Source organism: Papio anubis, chromosome 1, assembly GCF_008728515.1.
Source record: "Papio anubis isolate 15944 chromosome 1, Panubis1.0, whole genome shotgun sequence".
NCBI classification, from domain to species: domain Eukaryota; kingdom Metazoa; phylum Chordata; class Mammalia; order Primates; family Cercopithecidae; genus Papio; species Papio anubis.
In genome coordinates this window covers 125,594,668-125,617,784 of record NC_044976.1, presented here as the reverse complement: position 1 = coordinate 125,617,784, position 23,117 = coordinate 125,594,668, and the positions used below count along the sequence as shown (strand labels likewise).

General features: G+C 51.9%; 4 protein-coding genes across 9 annotated transcripts; 2 read left to right on the top strand and 2 right to left on the bottom strand.

The window, feature by feature from the left end:
• Window positions 1-203: 203 nt before the first annotated feature.
• Window positions 204-4,814, bottom strand: CKS1B (CDC28 protein kinase regulatory subunit 1B). The gene is made up of 3 exons (XM_003892744.2): window positions 4,657-4,814; window positions 1,348-1,475; window positions 204-731 (listed from the first exon to the last, which is right to left on the bottom strand). Exons 1-3 carry the CDS (start codon window positions 4,713-4,715, stop codon window positions 679-681), a joined length of 240 nt encoding a protein of 79 aa, XP_003892793.1. The 5' UTR covers window positions 4,716-4,814; the 3' UTR covers window positions 204-678.
• Window positions 4,815-4,981: 167 nt separating this feature from the next.
• SHC1 (SHC adaptor protein 1) lies at window positions 4,982-17,178 on the top strand. 5 transcript variants are annotated; one of them, XM_003892738.2, is made up of 13 exons: window positions 4,982-5,212; window positions 9,244-9,411; window positions 9,994-10,064; window positions 10,608-10,671; window positions 10,828-10,947; window positions 11,185-11,238; window positions 11,411-11,462; window positions 11,645-11,771; window positions 12,956-13,154; window positions 13,242-13,311; window positions 13,394-13,528; window positions 13,691-13,929; window positions 15,574-17,178. In XM_003892738.2, the coding sequence occupies exons 2-13, from the start codon at window positions 9,247-9,249 to the stop codon at window positions 15,700-15,702; spliced, it is 1,425 nt and encodes a 474-aa protein (XP_003892787.1). In that variant the 5' UTR covers window positions 4,982-5,212; window positions 9,244-9,246; the 3' UTR covers window positions 15,703-17,178. The 5 variants fall into 5 exon arrangements, with proteins under 5 accessions (XP_003892787.1, XP_031509230.1, XP_009180680.1 ...); XM_031653370.1 differs by lacking the exon at window positions 11,185-11,238; XM_009182416.3 differs by lacking the exon at window positions 15,574-17,178 and having other exon boundaries at window positions 13,397-13,528; window positions 13,691-14,223.
• LOC103876311 (translation initiation factor IF-2) lies at window positions 16,652-17,907 on the bottom strand. Its single transcript, XM_009182432.4, is given in 4 exon segments — window positions 16,652-17,236; window positions 17,238-17,348; window positions 17,351-17,419; window positions 17,421-17,907. Coding segments are annotated over 4 exon segments (657 nt in total). The 5' UTR covers window positions 17,865-17,907; the 3' UTR covers window positions 16,652-17,203.
• Window positions 17,484-22,418, top strand: PYGO2 (pygopus family PHD finger 2). Of its 2 annotated transcripts, none has more exons than XM_021924433.2 (3): window positions 17,484-17,589; window positions 18,452-18,501; window positions 19,607-22,418. In XM_021924433.2, exons 2-3 carry the CDS (start codon window positions 18,460-18,462, stop codon window positions 20,669-20,671), a joined length of 1,107 nt encoding a protein of 368 aa, XP_021780125.1. In that variant the 5' UTR covers window positions 17,484-17,589; window positions 18,452-18,459; the 3' UTR covers window positions 20,672-22,418. The 2 variants fall into 2 exon arrangements, with proteins under 2 accessions (XP_021780125.1, XP_003892792.1); XM_003892743.4 differs by lacking the exon at window positions 17,484-17,589 and adding an exon at window positions 17,698-18,003.
• The last annotated feature ends 699 nt before the right edge of the window (window positions 22,419-23,117 follow it).

Sequence of the window (23,117 nt, the reverse complement as noted above, 5' to 3'; positions counted from 1 at the left end):
AGTAGTTAGAGTGAAATATGTTTCAGTAGATGTTTGACAGCAAGTCTGCTTAAAGTAGATTAAAAACGAGTTATCTGAATGTTAAAATAAACCTCATTATCAGCAAAGAGCTGAGCTTCATTATCAAACTGAAGGGCATGTAATTAGAACCATGATATTGATGATGCTCACCCTGAGGGGAAAAAACCCTTACAATTACAGCATTAGATTATAAAAACTTCCTCTTTAATCAAGGCTTTTAACATGAACAGATTTCTTGAATAAAATGGAAAGTTTCCAGTACACTGAAACATAAATCCACAAGTCACCATACATACAACACCCGGCAGGAAAAAAACAAAAACAGCAAGTTTACATGATCTCTGTTAACAGCCATGGTCTCAAACTCAGATGCTTCCTCCATCTGCCAAGTGTGTTCTGGATACAGAGCACATCATGGCTTCTGGGGTCACACTCAGCTGAGGCTGTGGGTCCACAGAGCACTCATCTGGCTAGGCTATGGTGGTGGTGGCTCTACTCAAGAAGCAAAGCAGTTACCAGCACATTCAAACAGTGTATTGAACATCTTTTAAATATCAAAGTGAGAAACAAGAAGGCAACATAATAATATTATCAGAAAGATGTTAGGAAGTAAGGACAGCTGTGTAAAGCTTGAGGCTGAAAAGTAGCTTGCCAGCTTCATTTCTTTGGCTTCTTGGGTAGTGGGCGCCGGAACAGCAAGATGTGAGGTTCTGAAAGAGTGAGGGAAATCTAAGAGACAAGCGCACACCATTCTATGTACAACCTATAGTGTATTCCACTACCATCTCCCCAGCTATCACCCACTCAGATCTTTATAACTAAATAAAGACTTAAGCATATGGCCTTGAGAAGCAGACCCAGAAGTCTGGACTGTCTGCCAAGTACAGAATTGTTAATATCAGTTCTTTTGCTATGTTTATACAGCCCCAGGGTGTCCTTTATTAAGTTTTGCCTGGCAGCTGGGTGTCTGGTGTCTTATCAATAAATATACTTTCCTTTGCTTATTTGGAATACATCCAAGAATGTTTTCTGATGGAGAATGAGGCAGGGACTATGACCAGGCTATATGTGGCCTTAAAAAGAATACCCTCTGATTGAATGGAAGATTACAGGAGGTTTTTTAGTGACAGGTTGTCTCTGAACTTCCCAGATATTTTAATCTTATTTTTGGTCACTAGTTTGTTTTTTTTTTTTTAATCCCCCATGACTAGAGGGGGAAGAAACCAGTAAACTATTTCCTATCTCCCTATTTGGGTTATACAATCTTATTCCTTCATTCTCTCAGTGTAGCAGTTCTATATGGTTGTTTTTAGCCAGTGCACTGACCTGGTTCATGGATCATATAATGGACCCATCCCTGACTCTGCTGAACGCCAAGATTCCTCCATTCAGATTCAGACATCAAATGAGTTTTAGGGACCAGCTTGGCTATGTCCTTGGGCAGCATGACATGTCTGTAACAGAAACGGAGAAGTGAGGAATTTATGTTAGTACCAGATATAGTCTCAGACAACTGCCTGTTTACAAGGCCAAGAAAGGAAAGAAAAACTAGTTTCTGATGTCAGAGTTTATATAATTTTATTGTGGGGTAGCAGCAGCTAGAAATACAGGCTATGTTATATAAATTCCGAGAGTATATGAAAAATACAAATTAGTGAATAATTCCAGTGAATAAGCACTTAAGTTCCAGGCACATTTTCTCTGCCTTCATGGACCTTATAGTCTTCTAGTTGATTGCCTACAATATAATGGGAGCCCCACGGAGCACACAGTGTTAATAATTAGAAGGAAGGAAGAGAAGTTATTCTGTGGAGAGGAAACGCCTTTTATGGAGTACTGTGTGGACAAGTCATCACAAAGGATGAAATGAAATATCTTATCCTTTAAAATCTAAGCCAGGCATGGTGGCACATACCTATAGTCCCAGCTACTCGGGAGGCTGAGGCAGGAGAGTAATTTGAACCCAGGAGTTTGACAAAGATACAGTATGAAGTTTGAAATCTTTGATTAAAATACAGAATAGGCCAGGGGCAGTGGCTCATGCCTGTAATCCCAGCATTTTGGGAGGCTGAGGTGGGTGGATCACTTGAGGTCAGGAGTTTGAGACCAGCCTGACCAACAACGTGAAACCCCATCTCTACTAAAAATACAAAAAAAGAGCCGGGTGTGGTGGCATGCACCTGTAATCCCAGCTATTTGGGAGGCTGAGGCAGGAGAGAATCCCTTGAGTCCAGGAGGTGGAGGTTGTAGTGAGCTGAGATCTGGGCAATGATTCCGTCTCAAAAAAAAGAGGAAAAAAAAAAAAGACAAAAGGGCTGCAGTGCACAATGGTTGTGCCTGTGAATAGCCACTGTACTCCAGTCTGGGCAATAAAGCAAGACCTTGTCTCTTCAAAAAAAAAAAAAAAAAAAAATCTATCCTGAATCTTATCTTCCTAACTCTGGAGGGATGTACCTTGAGACTTTTTTTGGGAAATTCCGTGCTTTTCTAACCAAGGATAAGTCTCCCTTCATGGCAAAGCAATTATTACCCTGATGTGACTCAAACTAATCCAGATAGTCTTCATCATGCTCAGTGAAAATGTACTAAGTTCTCTCTCTGTGCTAGTAACAGTGGTTTCCCCCCCATTCTCCTAAAAGAAAAAACTCTAGTCCAAATATATGAAAACAGCTCACATCCTAACACCACCCTGGCACAAAATTTGGCTTCAATACATAGACCAAAAAACCCCTCTTAAACCAAAATGCCATTGCCAAGTTAAAAGTTTCATCTTCTAGGGGATGAAATGGTGATTCCTTCCCAGCTCTGCAAATCTCTTATAAGCACATACAGTTTTAAGTTAGTTTAGTTCAGATGTAGAGGAAAACAGCTGAGGAAAAGACAGTTAATTATATCAAAGAGGATCTGGAGTCGTCTTGGTATAAAGATGATTATATATGTGTCAATGCACATTGAGTTCTCTGAAGACCTAAAGCCCTGAACTAGGCTGGGTGAAGAGACAAGAAAAGCAAGTTTTCATTTTATGTTCTCCATCTGAGGAGACAAGATAACAAACCAGGAAGTGGTCTTAATTATCACAATGTAGATTAGCATAATGCCAACATTTTGGAGTCCTGTGTCTTCCCTTATTCCCAATCTAGATTATGCACTTGAAATTTATCAAACCCGAATGCTGTATCCAGTGCCAGGATTCCATCATCCCCACCCTTGGCAGATGGCTATCCAGTGTCTTCTAAACAATTTCAGTCAAGAGGTGCTTTCTCCCACATACCTTTTTCTTAGAGTCTCATCTCAGGCTCTATCCTCTAGGAAGCTTTCCCCAACTTTCCCTCTTCCTTTTTTTTTCCTCTCAGTATTTTAAGTTTCATATTCAAGGGTACATGTGCAGGTTTGTTATATAGGTAAACTCCTGACTCGGGGGTTTGGTATACAGATTCTTTTATGACCCAGGTACTAAGCATAGTACTCGACAGTTTTTTTTTCCTGAACCTCTCCCTCCTCCCACCCTTCTCCCTCAAGTAGGCCCCAACGTCTATTGTTCCCCTCTTCCTGTCCCAGTGTTCTCATCTCCGACATATAAATGAAAACACGCGTATTTAGTTTACTACTGGTTTCGTTTTCAATGGTGGTGAAAGAGTCATCACACTGAATTGGCCTTTAGGACACTCCCCCGCCCCCACACCAAGCCCAGGGAAGAAGACCGACCGAAAGTAAGAAGTCAGCCTCTAAGGCGGTGGCGGCGGGGGTTCTCGAAGGGTGGGGTGGGGGTGGGGTCCTGGAGTTAGCAAAAGTAGGGGACTGACTTTCTAGCCCCACCCCAACACCCGCGCACAGCTAGGAAGCCGCAGCCTTCGGGTCGCCAGTTCCCTCTCCTTATCAAGTCTCGTGTGCTCCCATCACACCCTGTAATGGCTCCTAGCAAAGGGTGTTATCACCTTTCTGGTGTCCGTCGGTACGACTCACAGTTTTAAGTTTGTGAACAGCAGAGACCATGTGTTATCCTTGCACTTTAGCAGAACACCTGAAACCTGTTAAGTATTCCGTAACCGTTTCCTTTGATAAAGGGCATCTATTAGACCCATATTAAGTATTTTCTCAATGCTCCTAGCCAGTTTTATTCCATTTCAGTCCCAAGCGGTCCCTTTCCTAACACAAGCCAGACAACCATGCCCCTTGTCTTTTTCACGAGTTAATAAGCAATATTCAACTCTCTCAGCGCTACTCTCGCATTAGGGACACGAGGAAACTCCAAGCTCCGCTTTTGCTACGTTCTCCCACTGGATTCCACAGGATTACTGTAAAACTAACAGTTTCTACAAGGCAAGTTAAGTTTGCCCAATAAAGTTCAGAGAATGATCCAGAAACCCTCATGGGTGTGGGTGGTCAGTACTCTAACCACGCCCACCACTCCCTCCTCTCAACTGAGGGCAGACTCCAAATTCGCAACCACTTTGTTTTATGAGAGTCTCCCACCTCCGCGCATGCGCCTTACGCCTTCCACCAATATCACACCCTTGCCCGTTCACATCTCGTACGCATGCGCCAATTCTATCGCCTCAGTTCCTGTTACTAATTGCTTGTTTCCTCAGCGGTCAAAGCTCACGACCTCGCTGTTGCCCCCGCGCCAGCACTAACCGATACTCAAACTCCTCGTCGTCGTATTTGTCCGAATAGTAAATCTGTTTGTGCGACATGATCGCTCGGTTTGCTAGCCTTCAGCCCCGCGCCGCCAACCTCCAAGCAACTCCCAGCAGCACGCGCTCCCACCCACTTTGGCCTCGCTTTCAAACACGCCGCCCGCACTTCCTATTGGTCCGTTTGGCTCAAGGCGGGACAGCTGTACTTTCAAGCCTCCGATTGGCTTAGATTTACTTCTCTTGGGTCCTTATTGGAGGGCAGTTCTTACGTTTCTCAATAACGAGCGTGGGTCAAAAGTAGGCGTCTTATTGGCCACCACTGCCTCTGTGCGCGATTTCGCGCTGCCATTGGCTAACTCGGGAAAGTGGGAAGCGTGAAGGAGGGGCCCTGAGGTAGAGGGTCAGGGGTTAGTGAGGCCGGAAGTGAGTGTAATAAAGTTTCTCCAGGGAGGCAGGGCCCGGGGAGAAAGTTGGAGCGGTAACCTAAGCTGGCAGTGGCGTGATCCGGAACCAAATCGGCCCGCGGTGCGGTGCGGAGACTCCATGAGGCCCTGGTGAGTCTTGACTTTTTTCTCCTTAGGTGACTCACTCTTCCACTCCGGAACCCCTCTCCCGGGACCCCACTTCCGGTCTTCAGTTATAAGTCCCGCCCCTGAGACCCCTCTCCCCGGAAGTCCCACCTCCCAACCTCTGGGGGCTCCCCCGAACCCCGACTTGATTTTTATTTTTTGTCTCCGACCCCACCCTGTCGCCCAGTTTTCCTGGAAGTCCCACCCCCAGACACGTTCCAAGCCCTACTACGTGAAACTCTTGGTTACTCCTTCCATTCTCCGAAACTCCGCCTCCTAGCAACGATCCTCTGCTAACTCCTGTCAAAAAGCCTATCTCCCAAAAGGGCAAAACCCTGCTCCTCAAAGAACGATTCGAATTTGTTGGAGCCACGCCTCTTCGGGGCTCCGCCCCTCCGAAGCCACGCCCTGTTCGTAATCCGTGTCTGACTGTCCAGAAAGCCTCCCCGCATAGAAGTCTGAAGTTCGCGTCCTGGCGGACCACGCCCCCTTACGAGCTTTGTGGGACCTGGGTCATCAGCTGTAAAGCCTTGTCGTCAATCCCTGAAACTCCACCTGCTTATATTTTCCTGTCCTTTGTCTTTTTTTGGGCTTTGGGATCAGTTTTCCGAGCACTCTCGTGCTCCCCCAGGTGGGAAGTCAAAGTTCCTATCTCTGACTGTGAAGAGTGAGATTAAAGGCAGCCGTTTTCCTTTCTTTCTTTTCTTTCTTTTTGTTTTTTTTGAGACAGAGTTTCGCTCTTGTTGCCCAGGCTAGAGTGCAATGGTGCGATCTCGACTCACCGCAACCTCCGCCTCCTGGGTTCAAGTGATTCTCCTGCCTCAGCCTCCCGAGTAGCTGGGATTATAGGCGCCCGCCACCACGCCCGGCTAATTTTTGTATTTTTAGTAGAGAGGGGGTTTCACCATGTTGACTAGGCTAGCCTCGAACTCCTGACCTCAGATGATCCACCCGTCTCAGCCTCCTTAAGTGCTGGGATTACAGGCGTGAGCCACCGCGCCCGGCCCCATTTTCCTCTTTCTTAACCTCCTCCAAGGGTAGAACTATTTGAAGGGGCTGAACTTAGGGTTTGGCACCAGAGGGAGAGAGACTTGCTGTCAGACTCCCAGCCTCATCTCCTGGCCTTCCCTTCCCAGGACCAACTCCATCCCAGAAGTAGCTCTAGGCCTGCCTATCCATAAGTGGATAGGACCATGGATTTGTTGGTGTGTGGCATGTGGGTGTGACAGGAGCAAGTTTTCTACCAGAAAAACGGTGGTTTGGAGTGGGGGTAGATAATAGTGCCCTTTTTGTTGTTTGATTTTTTTTCTTTTTTTTTAAGGGACAGTTCAGTTGCTGCTTCTCTGTCTCTTCCCCTCCCCCTAACCATAGTTCTTGTCTGGGCATTCCTCCTGGCCCCGTTTGCCCAGCCTTCCCTGCTGGAAACATTCCTGAGGCTTTCGCCATTTCCTGCCACTTCCCACCCCTCTCCCCTCCTCCCAGTTGGGCTGAGAAGCCACATACAGCTTTTTCCCTACACCCAATCACCTTGACTTCCAGTAGGCAATCTCTTTTCTCCCCATGCACATTTCAACAGTCATACTTCTTTCTTTTCTTCCAAACGCCCACACCCGTTGGTCTTTCCCTGGCCCTGGATACTGCAGGCTCCCACAGAACATCATCTCAACAGATGAGGACATCCTAGTGTGTGTTTGTGTGTTTTGGGGGTGTGAGGCTATAGTGGAATCCTTTCCTCATTCTCTCTATGCCCGAGAGCTGGCTGGAAAAGAAGTGATAAAATTCCTTCTCAGGATTGGCTGACAGAGTGACAAGGCTCTTCTGGAATGAGCACTAAGGGGAGATTTAAGAGTTAAGCACAGTATCTAACACACTTTAAGTGTTAATGTTGTTAATCAGGATAATTATCTATCTATATTTTAATCCTCTGAAGTAAATCTAAGGGTAATTCCAAGGTGAGCTTGGGTGGATACTTTTTTTTTTTTTTTTTTTGAGGCAGAGTTTTGCTCTTGTCACCCAGGCTGGAGTGCAATGGCACGATCTCAGCTCACTGCAACCTCCACCTCCTGGGTTCAAGTGATTCTCCTGCCTCAGCCTCCCGAGCTGGGATTACAGGTGCTCACCACCACGCCCAGCTAATTTTTGTAGTTTTAATAGAGACGGGGTTTCACCATGTTGACCAGGCTGGTCTCAATCTTCTGACTTCAGGTGATCCACCCGCCTCGGCCTCCCAAAGTGCTGGGATTACAGGTGTGAGCCACCGTACCCAGCGGGAATATGTATCTTTAACTTGTTTTTTGTTTTTTGGTCGCTTTCCAGCTTTGCCTATGGCATTCTCCAGAAGAGCAGTGGCAGGAAGCCGTGGGTGGCAGGAATGAGTTTGGGACTGTTCCCTGTGTCCAGCTTCAACCCATCTTCTCCTGACACCCCTTTCTCCTGTGCTTACTTGTTTTTTCTCCTGTTCTTATTGACACAGATGTGTCTTCTGATCTCTCTGTCCCTTCCTGGCCTGTCGTTTCTGCTTCTCTTGGAGAACTGTTTCTTCCACCTCCGCCAGCCAGGCTCCTCCCCTGGTGTGAGGGACACTGTGCTGTTTGGTGGGGCTTAGGGCCCTGTAAGAGGAGGGATATGAATTGGGGTGGTTTGGAGTGGGAGTGGGGACCTGATTGCCTCATTCTCACCCTTGACAGTGTGCTGTGTTAACAAGGCCTGTGGAAAGGGGAGAGGACAGTGCTTGGCTATGAGCCATGGGTCTTGGTGTGGTAGATGGCATACATAGAGAACAAGCCGTGACCAGCATGTCCTCTTGTTCCCCTCTTGCCTGGTAGCTTCCTGATGTACCATCCAGGTTGGACTTTATTCCCCTTTTTTCACCAACTTTGCTTCTCCTCTTGACCCTGCTCTGCATCCATTGGGACCACTTCCTTCCCATCCCCACTTCGCTAGCTCCAGTCCACAGCTGTCGTAGCAGAGGGTGCTAATGGCCCAGGCTTACTGTATGGGGTAGTGGTTGGGGGTGGCCTGGGCCAGAGGGTGGGGAATTCGAGTGTCCAACCAGAACAGGAAGGGAAATGCTGAGCTCTGAGATCTCCTCCCTTTTCCACCCGCAGCTGCCTGTTTCCTCCCTCATTCCCCTCTACTCTAGCCTGGCTTCCTGCCCCCTTTGGCCTGCCTGTGTCCGGTTTTGAGTGACCCAGACCTCCTATCTCCTTTCTTTCCGTCCAACTCCTCCATGCTTCCCTCCCACCCCCACTTTCCTTCTCCCCAGATTACTAGTTGTTTGTGTAGGGCAGGGGAGAGGAGCTTGGATAGCCCTACCCCCTGCTCCAGTCCGAGGTTGGGGCGGGGTGGGGGCTCAGCCCCTCTGAGCCTGTGAGTCAGCACTGTCCTCGTGATTGGTCTCTCCCTTTAGCTCTCCGCCCCTGGGGAGGAGCCAGGCAGCTCTGGGTCCAGCCTGTTCTCTTCTCAGCCAGAGAAGAGGCTCCACGTTGGGCGGGGATGGGGCCCGAAACTGTCTGGGTCTGAGCTGGGGAGCGGAAGCCACTTGTCCCTCTCCCTCCCCAGGACTTCTGTGACTCCTGGGCCACAGAGGTCCGACCAGGCTAAGGGCCTGGGGATACCCCCTGCCTGGCCCCCTTGCCCAAACTGGCAGGGGGGCCAGGCCGGGCAGCAGCCCCTCTCTCACCTCAGCTATGGATCTCCTGCCCCCCAAGCCCAAGTACAATCCACTCCGGAATGAGTCTCTGTCATCGCTGGAGGAGGGGGCTTCAGGGTCCACCCCCCCGGAGGAGCTGCCTTCCCCATCAGCTTCATCCCTGGGGCCCATCCTGCCTCCTCTGCCTGGGGACGATAGTCCCACTACTCTGTGCTCCTTCTTCCCCCGGATGAGCAACCTGAGGCTGGCCAACCCGGCTGGGGGGCGCCCAGGGTCTAAGGGGGAGCCAGGAAGGGCAGCCGATGATGGGGAGGGGATCGTAGGGGCAGCCATGCCAGACTCAGGCCCCCTACCCCTCCTCCAGGACATGAACAAGCTGAGTGGAGGCGGCGGGCGCAGGACTCGGGTGGAAGGGGGCCAGCTGGGGGGCGAGGAGTGGACCCGCCACGGGAGCTTTGTCAATAAGCCCACGCGGGGCTGGCTGCATCCCAACGACAAAGTCATGGGACCCGGGGTTTCCTACTTGGTTCGGGTGAGTGAACATCCTCCTTTCCATTGCCTCCCAGACCCCTCCAGTTCTTCTGCTCACTCCAGCTTGGCTGGAATTCTTTTTTCCTGCTGTTCCCCAACAACCCTGTTTCAGTGTTCTATTTCCTAAACCTTTCCCATCCCTTCCCCAATTCTGTAGCCCTTTCCCTTCCAGCTCTGCCTGGGCCCCCTTCCTTCTTTTGACTCCCCTACCCCCACCCTGCCATGCTTAGCACAATGCCCAGCATGGCAGAAGCTCTTAATAAGTGCTGGAAGGAGTGACTTCTTGATCCTTTCCTCCATTCTCCTCCCGCTTTCTGGAGTTGTTGCTCCATCCCAGTCAGTGCCTGTCAGTCCCCTCCAAACTCTCTCCCCAGTGCGTGAGGTCCTTCTAGCCTGCCTTTTCTTTCTCTGCTCGTTCCCTGTTGTCTTTCACCTTGGTTGTGGGATGTAGACACGGGAAGAGGGCAGAACTTCTTCCTCTTTACTTCTCTTAGGGACCATATGGGCAAAGTCCTAGGGCCCTTTGTGAAGGGACTGGGGTCAGGGAGCGGCTGACCTGCTGTCCTCTCCTCCCTCCCCTTAGTACATGGGCTGTGTGGAGGTCCTTCAGTCAATGCGTGCCCTGGACTTCAACACCCGGACTCAGGTTACCAGGTTAGTGGGGAGGGAGTGGACTGTGGGAGTCCTGGGATTAGTGAGGCCATGGGAAAGGGCGGAGGGGAGTGGGTCACTTGGGTGCTGCTGGTTGGGGCTGATCTTTGGGTAGTAAAGGGGATTGAGAGAAAGCTGGGATAGTGATTCTGCCTCTTACTGAAAGGAGGCCCCTCTGGCCCGGATCCTCCTTACCTGTCCAGCCTTGGGAGTTGTGGGGAAGGTAGCAGAAGCAGCTGGCAGGTGGAGCTGGAGTAGCAAATGGGGGTAGATGGAAGGTTGCTGCTGCCTTTGGGAAGGGAATGGGACATTTGGTAGCTGGAAGGGGGTGGGGCTATACCCATTGAGGCCCTAACCCAATCAGCCAGGAAGCGGCCTCTCAGTGTCATCAAATATTAAAGGCCCTTAATTCAATCCACCACGACAAAGAGCCTGGAGTGCCCTGGGAGTCTGGCCTGGCTTTCCCCTCCCCCAGCTCTGTGGCAGCCCCAGTTGAGTGGGAGGCAGGCAGGCAGGCGCTGGGTCTGAGTACCCCTCTTTCCCCAGGGAGGCCATCAGTCTGGTGTGTGAGGCTGTGCCGGGTGCTAAGGGGGCGACAAGGAGGAGAAAGGTACCTGGGGTCCTTGGGGATAGGGATGCTGCTGGGAAATGTGGAGGGACAGTGAGGAGGCAAGTGTGGGGCATGTGGGGAGAGGGCCAGGAGACAAGAGTATGGTTTGTCTGTGCTGGGAACCCTCACCTTCTAAGACCCTGGGCCCTACCTTAGCCCTGTAGCCGCCCGCTCAGCTCTATCCTGGGGAGGAGTAACCTGAAATTTGCTGGAATGCCAATCACTCTCACCGTCTCCACCAGCAGCCTCAACCTCATGGCCGCAGACTGCAAACAGGTTGGTGGAGGTGGGCAGGTGGACCAGAAACACCGATGGGGGTGCTAAGGGGAGATCTAGTTAGGAGGCCAAAAACTAGGAAGAGGGCTTGAGAGCAGAAGACCAGTAGGGAAGGAGGAAATGAGGATATGGGATAAGGAACCCAGAGAATGAGACTGGGGCACCAGGGTTCTGGGCCCTGAGGCTGCCTGACACATGGCATTCCCTTCCTTCTCCATCCCCTCCCCTAATTCTCAGATCATCGCCAACCACCACATGCAATCTATCTCATTTGCATCCGGCGGGGATCCGGTGAGTTGGGGAACAGAGCAAAGGTGGTGGGAGAAGAGCAAGGGGCTAGTGATTGGGAAGACATTGATTAGAGAAGTGGGGGTGCTAGGACTGTGGGGATATCTGAAAAGGACTGGGTTTTAGGGGTCAGGAGTAAAGTGGAACTGTAAAATTTTCTGACCTTCCTCCCCAGGACACAGCCGAGTATGTCGCCTACGTTGCCAAAGACCCTGTGAATCAGAGAGGTGAGGCATGGTGGGGAGCACTGGGTGGGTCTGGCTGTTTGAGGAGGTGAGTAGGACCTGGGGTCATCTGTACCCACTCTAAGTAGATCTAAGTGGGGGTTCCTGCCGAGGAAGATGAGGGCCCCTGTCTGTGCCTCCTCCCAGTGGGCTCAACTCACTGACAGCCTCTGCTGTGCCCTCAGCCTGCCACATTCTGGAGTGTCCCGAAGGGCTTGCCCAGGATGTCATCAGCACCATTGGCCAGGCCTTTGAGTTGCGCTTCAAACAATACCTCAGGAACCCACCCAAACTGGTCACCCCTCATGACAGGTGAGCAAGTGGGGAGAGTGTGGAGCAGCTTTTGAGACCAAGATTGGGAAAGGAGGGCTGTTCTTCCCACACTTGAGCTGAGAGGTTCAGGGAGGGAATAACCTGTGTGCCTCTGCTTCCCACTTCCTGCTATTCTTCTGTTTCCTGTGGCCCAGGAGGAAAGGCTTTTGAGGCCCTGCTTGCCGCAGGGCCAGCTTTTCTTGTTTGCTCATGGTGGAGCTGTAGTCCGGGGCCTCCAAGTTACATCTCTCTCTGGCTAGGTGGGATTTTCTATTCCCATTCCTCTTTCTTGCTCATTTCTCTGCTTGGCATTCTGTGTTTTCCTGCCTCTAGAAGCCATCAAGACTTTGGGTTTGGGAGGATATCTCTTTTCCCTGAGATTACAGTCTTTCCCACCTCAGGCCTTGAGGGATAAGCAGTGGAGCCAGTAGGGATTGAATATTTAGGAGAGGTAAAAATATTCTGGAGCTGGAGCACCTCCCTGCTGCCACACACACACACACACACACACACGGACACACTACATGGTGCTTCCCTTCCTTGTTGGGAGACAGCACAGAGATCAAGAGCAAAAGCATTACTTAGTTATTTTGAGACAGAGCCTTGCTCTGTAGCCCAGGCTGGAGTTCAGTGGTGCAATCACAGCTCAATGTAGCCTTCATACCCTGGGCTTGAGTGATCCTCCCACCTTAGCCTCCTGAGTAGATGGGACCACAGGTGCATGCCACCACACGTGGCTGAGTAGTAGTATTTTTATTTTGGTAGAGATAAGGTCTTGCTATGTTGCCCTGGCTGGTCTTGAACTCCTAGGCTCAAACAGCCCTCCCTCCTTGGCCTCTGAAAGTGTTGGGATTATAGGCGTGAGCCATTGCACCTGGCCAAGGGGGATGAGCTTTAAAGTCAAACCTGAATTTAAATCTGAGCTTAGCCGCCTTTTAGTTGTGAGACCTTGGGCAAATCTTTTCACCTCTGACCCTCATTTTCCTCATATGTAAAATTGGGGAAGGAAACAATACCTACCTTATGGGGTTGCCAGGAGAATGAAATGATTATGTATATAAAACACTCAGCCTCAGGCCTAATCTACAGTAAATACCCAATAGATGGCTGCTGTTCTATTCCCTCCTCCCCTCCTCCTGCCCACCACACATTTACAGCTACACCTTCACTGTCCTGTCCCTCAGGATGGCTGGCTTTGATGGCTCAGCATGGGATGAGGAGGAGGAAGAGCCACCTGACCATCAGTACTATAATGACTTCCCGGGGAAGGAACCCCCCCTGGGGGGGGTGGTAGACATGAGGCTTCGGGAAGGAGCTGCTCCAGGGGCTGCGCGATCCACTGCACCCAGTGCCCAGACCCCTAGCCACTTGGGAGCTACACTGGTAAGTTGCTTGGATGGAGGTGGGCTGGGCCTAGGGTGGGAGTGGTTGTTTAGGGCTTCTGGTCTCACCTTATTTTTATCCCTGCAGCCTGTAGGACAGCCTGTTGGGGGAGATCCAGAAGTCCGAAAACAGATGCCACCTCCACCACCCTGTCCAGGTATGAAGGGAGCTGAGATGGACAGAGCCAGGGAGTGTTGGAGGCAGGGCTGGGGATCACTGTAGAACCTCTCTTTCCTCAGCAGGCAGAGAGCTCTTTGACGATCCCTCCTATGTCAACGTCCAGAACCTAGACAAGGTCCGGCAAGCAGTGGGTGGTGCTGGGCTCCCCAATCCTGCTGTCAATGGCAGTGCACCCCGTGACCTGTTTGATATGAGTGAGTGCTTGTCTTTCCTCTCTGCATCTCCACCTTTCTACTTGGTTCTGGCCCTTCTCCTGCCTATCTGCTCTTTCCTTCCTGACTTCACTTCCCTGAAGTCTGGGTCTTGGGTGTGTGTTGTGCCTGCTACTTTCCCTCACCCTCCGTCTACACTTCCAGAGCCCTTTGAAGATGCTCTTCGGGTGCCTCCACCTCCCCAGTCAGTGTCCATGGCTGAGCAGCTCCGAGGGGAGCCCTGGTTCCATGGGAAGCTGAGTCGGCGGGAGGCTGAAGCACTGCTGCAGCTCAACGGGGACTTCCTGGTGCGGGAGAGCACGACCACACCTGGCCAGTATGTGCTCACTGGCTTGCAGAGTGGGCAGCCCAAGCATCTGCTACTGGTGGACCCTGAGGGTGTGGTGAGTGTGGCAGAGGTGTGGGTGAGGGGTGGCAGAAAGGAAGGTACAGTACCCTACAGTGTATCCCTGTTCCTTCCCTCATTGCTTTCTAGACATTCCCGCTGGGCAGCTCTCTGTGGGCCTCTCTTGCTCTTTAGGGTGTCTGGCATCTTCCTCCAGGGGCTCATCCCTTAGCCTGAACTGTGTTCTTTATAGTCCTGGCACTATAGGGCTGGGCGTGGTGGCCCACACCTGTAATCCCAGCACTTTGGGAAGCTGAGGCAGGTGAATCACCTGAGGTCAGGAGTTTGAGACCAGCCTGACCAATATGGTGAAACCCCATCTCTACTAAAAATACAAAAATAAGCTGGGTGTGGTGGTGGGCACCTGTAGTCCCAACTACTCAGGAGGTTGAGGCAGGAGAATTGCTTGAACCCAGGAGGCAGAGGTTGCAATGAGCTGAGATTGCACCACTGCACTCCAGCCTGGGTGACAGAGTGAGATTGTCTAAAAAAACAAAACAAAACAAATACAGTCCTGCCCCGTCCTCAAATCCCCAAGCCTTATCAGAGCTAGAAGGCAGTCATCTCATCTGTGCCCATTTTTACAAATAAGGAAACCACCCCGAAGAGGTTGTGATGCCCAATGTCACATGGTTAAAGGCTAGACACTGCAAGTTTCCTTTCGTAAGAAGATCCAAGGGCTTCTCCAGCTCCTCAGACTCAGGAGTCAGACCACTGTGCTTTCTCTTATCTGCACTGCCTCACTATTCTTCAAAACTTTCCTTGTTTAGCCAGGTGTGGTGGCTCATGCCTGTAATCCCAAGATTTTGGGAAGCTGAGGTGGGAGGATTGCTTGAGGCCAGGAGTTCTAGACCAGCCTAGGCAACATAGCAAGACCTTGTCTCTAGAAAAATAAAAAAACAAAAAATTAGTCAGGAATGGTGACACATGCCTGTAGTCCTACCTACCCAGGAGGCTGAGGCCTGATGATTGCTTGAGCCTAGGAGTTTGAGGTTACAGTGAGCCATGACTGTGCCATTGCACTCTAGCCTGGGTGACAGAGACCCTGTCTAGAAACAAACAAACTTTTGTCTGTTTTCTACAGCAATCTCAGCCTCCTTTCCTCTTTTTCTTTTTTTTTTGAGATAGGGTTTTGCTTCGTCACCCAGGCTGGGGTGTGGTGGCACACTCGGCTAATTTTTGTATTTTTGTTGTTGTTGTTGTTGAGATGGGGTTTCGCCATGTTGCCCAAGCTGTTCTTGAACTCCTGGGCTCAAGTGATCCGCCTCCCTTAGCCTCCCAGAGTGCTGGGATTGCAGGCATGAGCCACCATGCCCAGCCTCCACATCTTTTTTTGCACTGTGTATACTCTTCTGAGACATGCCAACTTTCTCCACGTCAAGAAAAGGGTATATAGCTCTCAGCTTCACTCTTTCAGGGCTGATGTCACCTTTGCCTTTTCCCACTTCACTGACCTGTCTATTCCTGCAACTGTCTGTTTCTAGAGAAACCTCAATGATCAGGACTGATAGGCCACACTCTCCCCTACCATTTTTTTCTCCTCCTTCAAGCCTCTTGTCTGTTTTACCCTCTTCCACCTTGGAGGCTGAGGTCTTATTTGACTCTTCACCTGAATTGACCTTCTTCCTTCCCACCCTCCCAGGTTCGGACTAAGGATCACCGCTTTGAGAGTGTCAGTCACCTCATCAGCTACCATATGGACAATCACTTGCCCATCATCTCTGCGGGCAGCGAACTGTGTCTACAGCAACCTGTGGAGCGGAAACTGTGATCTGCCCCAGAGCTCTCTTCCAGAAGATGCCCTCCAATCCCTTCCACCCTATTCCCTAACTCTTGGGACCTCATTTGGGAGTGTTCTGTGGGCTTGGCCTTGTGTCAGAGCTGGGAGTAGTGTGGACTCTGGGTTTCATATCCAGCTGAGTGAGGGTTTGAGGGTTTGAGTCAGAAGCCTGGGGGAGAATCCTGCCTCTCCCCAAACATTGATCACCAAAGTATTAATGTACAGAGTGGCCCTTCACCTGGGCCTTTCCTGTGCCAACCTGATGCCCCTTCCCCAAGAAAGTGAGTGCTTGTCATGGAAAATGTCCTGTGGTGACAGGCCCAGTGGAACAGTCACCCTTTTGGGCAAGGGGGAACAAATCACACTTCTGGGCTTCAGGGTATCCCAGACCCTTCTCAACACCCCCACCCCACCATGTTTAAACTTTGTGCCTTTGACCATCTCTTAGGTCTGATGATATTTTATGCAGAGTTCTTGGGCCCCTGAGTTCAATGACAGGGATGCCAACACCTTCTTGGCCTCTGGGACCTGTCTTCTTGCTCAGCACTCTTTCCGGTTTGGGTTGGGATAACAGAGGCAGGAGTGGCAGCTGTCCCCTCTCCCTGGGGATATGCAACCCTTAGAGATTGCCCCAGAGCCCCCCTCCCGGCCAGGGGGGAGATGGATCCCTCCCTTGCTCAGTGCCTCCTGGCCGGGGCCCCTCACCCCAAGGGGTCTGTATATACATTTCATAAGGCCTGCCCTCCCATGTTGCATGCCTATTGTACTCTACAGCCAAAGTGTAGCCCTTCCTGGAGCCTCTGCCCTGCCTCCCTTTCTGGCAGGGTGGGGTAGGGGTGACTGAATTTGGGCCTCTTGTACAGTTCACTCTCCCAGGTGGATTTTGTGGAGGTGGGAAAAAGGGCATTGAGACTCTAAAGCAGTAGACAATCCCCAAATACCATCTGTAGAGTTGGAACTGCATTCTTTTAAAGTTTTATATGCATATATTTTAGGGCTGTAGACTTACTTTCCTATTTTGTTTTCCAAGGCTTATTCTCGAGGACAAAATGGTAATCAATTATTACATTTATACATCACCTTTTTGACTTTTCCAAGCCCTTTTACAGCTGTTGGCATTTTCCTCGCCCAGGCCTGTGAGGTAACTGGGATCGCACCTTTTATACCAGACCTGAGGCAGATGAAATTTATTTCCATCTAGGACTAGAAAAACTTGGGTCTCTTACCGCGAGACTGAGAGGCAGAAGTCAGCTCGAATGCCTGTCAGTTTCATGGAGGGGAAACGCAAAACCTGCAGTTCCTGAGTACCTTCTACAGGCCCGGCCCAGCCTAGGCCCCCCTTTTGGCCTTGTGGATAAGGGACAGTTGACCGTTTTCATCCTGGACTCCTTTTGCTGTTGTTTGGATGTTTCCACGGGTCTCACTTATACCAAAGGGAAAACTTCATTAAAGTCCGTATTTCTTCTACCTCTGCCTCTTAATCCTGGGAAGCCTATTGTGTACGCCGCGGGCCCTTAGCTGCACAGCGGGGAGGCGGGAGGTCGCGGCCGCCGAGGGAAGCTGGGGGTCTGCGGAGTTTGGGCGCTGCACAGTGGGGCGTGTCGCGCCACCGTCCCCATGAAGATGTTGTGTCCCGGGGGCGGGGGCTGGCTCCGGGTGCGTCCAGGCAAGAGCCGGGACTGCCCGGCGCCGCAACGCCGGCCCCCGGGACTACCTGGACCTCCCGGGCGCGCCCTCGGCTCGCGCGCGCCCCTCCGCGGTGGCTCCACCGCCCGGGATGGTACGGTCCGGCAGCAGGGCCGCGCGCCGCCGCCCCTCGGTGAGCTGGTGTGGGCCGCCGCTAGCGGAAACGACCCTCTCCACTCGCGTGGTGCAGTGGTAAGCCTCGCCCCTCGCCTGCCGCCTGTTTTCTGGCGTGGAGTCTCGTCCGGTCCTTGCTCCCCCTCCCCGCCGCGCTTAGTGGTGGTGGCCGCGCCGAGTTCCGGTTCCGGTTGCTGCAGCCGCTGGCTGGCGGCGAGTCTGGAGAGAGCGCGCAGTTCGCGCTGCGGCTGGGCGCTTCCCTGTCGTCCCACTTTGTGGTTGCTGCAGCTTGGGGGCCTGTACTGCCCCTGACTCCCCTTCTGGGCGATGGTGCAGCCCGAGGGCGCCTCCATCCCCCGCCACCGCCGCTAACCCTGGTCCCCCACTCCATGGCCGCCTCGGCGCCGCCCCCACCGGACAAGCTGGAGGGAGGTGGCGGCCCCGCACCGCCCCCTGCGCCGCCCAGCACCGGGAGGAAGCAGGGCAAGGCCGGTGAGAGCGCTGCGAGGAGCGGGGGCTGAAGAAGCCTAGGACTTGGGAACCTCAGAGTGGAGGGATGGTGGGAGGGGGGCGTTTCACAGGCTGAAGGGCTTGAAGGGAGGCTCAGGTGAAAAGGATGGGTGGGTGTAATCCTCCAGGAGTTGGGGGCAGGTGTCACACATTGAGGACGCTAGAGTTTGGAGCCACATGGAATTCAGTAGTCACTTGGAGCTTGAGGATATCGAAAGATGGGATATCTCTCATTTAAAGGAAGACATAGCTGAGAGTATGATCATCTTCACGATCTATTTTTCATATTGCACCCCTTGTTAGCATTTGTTGAATAAATAAGCAAGTATGTATTGACGTTAAAGGAGTTCCTCAGAGCATGGCTGAGAGAAAAGAGGTTGGGGAAACCTCAGGGAAACTTGTCTGCGTCTTCCTTTTGCCGCTCTTCCAGGTCTGCAAATGAAGAGCCCAGAAAAGAAGCGAAGGAAGTCAAATACTCAGGTGAATGGTTGTTGGTGGTGGGGGTGGTTCCCGGCAGCCCCTTGGCGGCACACTGTCTACTCTGCCATTCCAGTATCTGTTTGTATCTTGCATCAGCTGCAGGGAGGAGAGAGAAAACTGGCTTTCTTGCTTTGTTTCTTGTTCTTTCCCTGAACCTTCTAACAAATTTAGGGGGAAGTATTCTCTCCTAAGAGATGATTCGACCAAAGTTCTTACCACGCAGGGTTCCAGTCTCCTCCATGTTTCCTGTCCTGGTTTCCTCATGATGATAACGTAACACCTTCCACTTACTGAGCCTTTTTTTAGTGCCAGGGATTGTGCTAACATGCTTTAACAGTTTGGGGGAGATAGGCATTATCCCTATTTTACGACGAGAAATCTGGGGGTTAAAAATGTTAAATACGTGCTCCAGTCTTGAGGTTGTTTTTCACGGTCAGAGCTGGGATTCCATTCTAGTTCTGCCCGTTTTTAAAACACAGTTACTGCACTATGCTGGTTCCACTCTCCACCCTCTTTCTCTTTTTTTTTTTTTTTTTGTAGTAACAGAGTCTTGCTGTGTTGCCTAGGCTGGGCTCAAACTCCTGGGCTCAAGGGATCCTCCTGCCTCGGCTTCCCAAAGTGTTAGCATTACAGGTGTGAGCCACTGTGCCCGGCCTGTGGTCCATATATTTATTTTTTTATTTTTTTTGAGACGGAGTCTTGCTCTGTCGCCCAGGCTGGAGTGCAGTGGTGCGATCTCGGCTCACTGCAAGCTCTGCCTCCCAGGTTCACACCATTCTCCTGCCTCAGCCTCCCGAGTAGCTGGTACTACAGGCGCCCACCAACACACCTGGCTAATTTTTTTGTATTTTTGGTAGGGACGGGGTTTCACCATGTTAGCTAGGATGGTCTCAATCTCCTGACCTTGTGATCTGCCCGCCTCGACCTCCCAAAGTGCTGGGATTACAGGCATCAGCCACTGTGCCTGGCCTGTGGTCCATATTGATTTTAGGCCTGAGCTGCCCAGTATCAGCCTCCAAAATGTGTATTGTGTTGGTAGTGCTCTCTTGGTTTAGTTCTGTGTTTCCCTCCATGACCCTCTTTCCCTCAACTGTTTTCTCACTAGGGCCCTGCATACTCACATCTGACGGAGTTTGCACCACCCCCGACTCCCATGGTGGATCACCTGGTTGCATCCAACCCTTTTGAAGATGACTTCGGAGCCCCCAAGGTGGGGGGTGCAGCCCCTCCATTCCTTGGCAGTCCTGTGCCCTTTGGAGGCTTCCGCGTGCAGGGGGGCATGGCGGGCCAGGTACCCCCAGGCTATGGCACTGGAGTTGGAGGGGGCCCCCAGCCACTTCGTCGACAGCCACCCCCCTTCCCTCCCAATCCTATGGGCCCTGCTTTCAACATGCCCCCCCAGGGCCCTGGCTACCCACCCCCAGGCAACATGAATTTTCCCAGCCAACCCTTCAACCAGCCTCTAGGTCAAAACTTTAGTCCTCCCAGCGGGCAGATGATGCCGGGCCCAGTTGGGGGATTTGGTCCCATGATCTCACCCACCATGGGACAGCCTCCCAGAGCAGAGTTGGGCCCACCTTCTCTGTCCCAACGATTTGCTCAGCCAGGGGCTCCTTTTGGCCCTTCTCTCCAGAGACCTGGTCAGGGGCTTCCCAGCCTGCCACCTAACACAAGTCCCTTTCCTGGTCCGGACCCTGGCTTTCCTGGCCCTGGTGGTGAGGATGGGGGGAAGCCCTTGAATCCACCTGCTCCTACTGCTTTTCCCCAGGAACCCCACTCAGGCTCCCCAGCTGCTGCTGTTAATGGGAACCAGCCCAGTTTCCCCCCAAACAGTAGTGGGCGGGGTGGGGGCACTCCAGATGCCAACAGCTTGGCACCCCCTGGCAAGGCAGGTGGGGGCTCTGGGCCCCAGCCTCCCCCAGGCTTGGTGTACCCATGTGGTGCCTGTCGGAGTGAGGTGAATGATGACCAGGATGCCATTCTGTGTGAGGCTTCCTGCCAGAAGTGGTTCCACCGTGAGTGCACAGGCATGACTGAGAGCGCCTATGGGCTACTGACCACTGAAGCTTCTGCCGTCTGGGCCTGCGATCTCTGCCTCAAGACCAAGGAGATCCAGTCTGTCTACATCCGCGAGGGCATGGGGCAGCTGGTGGCTGCTAACGATGGGTGATGCTGGCGAAGTGGCCCAGGGAAGTGCACATGTCTCTCCCTGCTCTTCCAGGGTGATTTTTTTGATGTCTGGCTCTTGGTCCTTGTTTCCACTGGTTTTCCATCCCCATGGGGCAGAAACAGTTGCTCCTGGGAGCAGAAAAGGAATTGAGGTGGGCAGGCAGAAGAGCCTGGATTGCTCACTTTTTTTGGGAAACTTACATGTTGAGATCTACAGAGATCCAGGAAACCAAAGCCCTGCTGAGCAGAGCCATTTTGTGGCTATTTCTGGAGGCCCAGGAGTGTGGCTGCAAGAGAAGAGGGGCTGGAGGAAGATCCGGAGGGCAGGGGTGTTCCCTCTGCTGATGATGGATGCCCCTAACACCTGTGCCTAACACCCCTACCGAGCCCCACAGCTCCAGCCTTAGTTTTTGGAGTCAAGTGTTAAAGGTTTCTGGCCAGAGGAATTGGGGTCTTGCCATCCCTGCAATAGCCCTTTTATGGGCTCTGGGAGACAGCTTTAGGGAATAAATGGGGGTTTTCCCCTTTTTCTACCCACTCCTTTGCTTCCTCCAAGGCTTACCCAACCCCTCCCCTCTCAGAGAACCAAATAGCCTGAAGAAGCAGGAGAGTTCCTGGTTATGGCAGTTTCTTGGTGATTGGGGCTTCAAGACAGTAGGTGAGAGATGCTGTCAGGACATACCTTCCTCATACCAAAGTCACTGGTCCTTTCTCAGCCTCTCTTATGCTTTTCTCCTAATGACCATATTTTTGCCAAAAATTGGGATATGTTATCTGACAGACCAGAATATTTGAAGTTTGGGCTGTCCTGAAAGTCTGGATTTTGGTGGTACCCTCCTCCCCCAGCCCATCTGTTGCACATTATACTCCGTGTGTTCTTCAACTTTCGGTGCCCTTATTCCCCTGCCTTCCTGGCTTGATTGAAGGAAAGCTTGAAAAGGCGCAGAGCCCTTATACCTCATTTCTTCCCTGATAAAAGGATCCAGGTGAGGTCCTGTCACAGCCTGTGGGTAGGGGATGTGGCGGGATCCTCATTGCCATGGTACTCAAAGGCAGAAGAGCCTGGAGTTTGTTGCTTCTCTGCTATTCTTTCATATCTTGGGCCTGGTGATTAGCAATTCTCATTCCTCTCAGCCAAAGGCCTGCACTGGATTTTATTTGTCCTTTTTTATTTTTTAAGCACTGCCTGCCAGAGACGGGCCTGGGGCCTGATGAGGACCTTAGCGCTGCTCGTTCTCCTTTTTGGTTCATGCACACATTCCTCCGTGGCGTGGGGAAAGCAGGCCCTCCTCAGAGAAGTCAGGGGTTCCCCGGCTCGAGGTATAGTGGCAAAGACCTAGTGGTCCCCTACCCCCACATCTCTCAGTTCCTGGCATGAGGAGAGAAGACCTTGCTCTGGTGGAGCTGACAACCTTCGAGGCCGGGAGGAGAGAGCAGCCTCTGGGCATCGTTCCCAGTGTCCCCCCACACTAAAATGGTGTAGATGGCAACCCCCTCCCCCCCCGCCCGCCACCCCACTGCTCACCTCTTGTGTTTGTGGTTCTGTTTGCCCCATTTATCTGTTGCTATTTTTGTGTTGTCTTCCCCCGCTCCGCATTTTGTAAAATGGCTCCTGGGGGAGTGTCTTTGCTGGATCTGCTCCCTCTCGCCCTCTCACTCCACTACTTTTTGGAAGAAAGTGATGGCAGAATGCGGTGGTGGTGGGGGGTCTTTTGTACTGTTGGATTAATAAAATGACTAAAATCCCAGACAAGGACTCCTTGCTGTTGCTGTGTGAAAAGGCTGGAATGAGCCACTGTCACTGCTGGGTAGGGTGCTTAGGGGTTGAGGATATGTATACTCCCCAGGGTGCCTGGGAGTGGGAATAGCAGATTTGGCCCCTGAACTGACCCTGGTATAAGCTGCTGAGCCAAGGGAGGCCTGTGTTTCCCCGCCCATCCCCCTGTGTCTCAGCTGTGAGAAACTGAGTTTCCTTTCTGAGCATATTCCTGGTCCAGGCCTGGAGCCAGGAGGATTTGGCACCAAAGCCTCTGGAAGACAAGTGCTTGAGCTCTTCTGGGTTTAGCACCCCACCCACCTCCCAGTTGTTTGGGTTAGGGAGCAAGTGTAGCTCTAAGGGTGAGGGGAGGGGCTACTCCTGTTACAGCAAATTTCATTTTGGGATGTTTTTCAGATCGTTCCCGTCCCCCAACAGTTCTTTTAAAAGTAGCCATGGCATCTTTTAAGCAGTCTGTGCTGGAGCAGATTGGGGAGAATGGCAGGAGGGCTATTTCCACACCCTGGATTTGCGACCTGTCTCTCTCCCTTCCCCCATCTCACAGCTGTCTCTGTCTATCCGGGGACCAACCTGGCCCCTTCGTCATCTCAGAAGACGGCACCCTCTGCCTTTCTCTCAGTTTGTGGGGGGGGGGGTTCCCTCTAGAAACTGTTTAGACACTGGGAAAGAA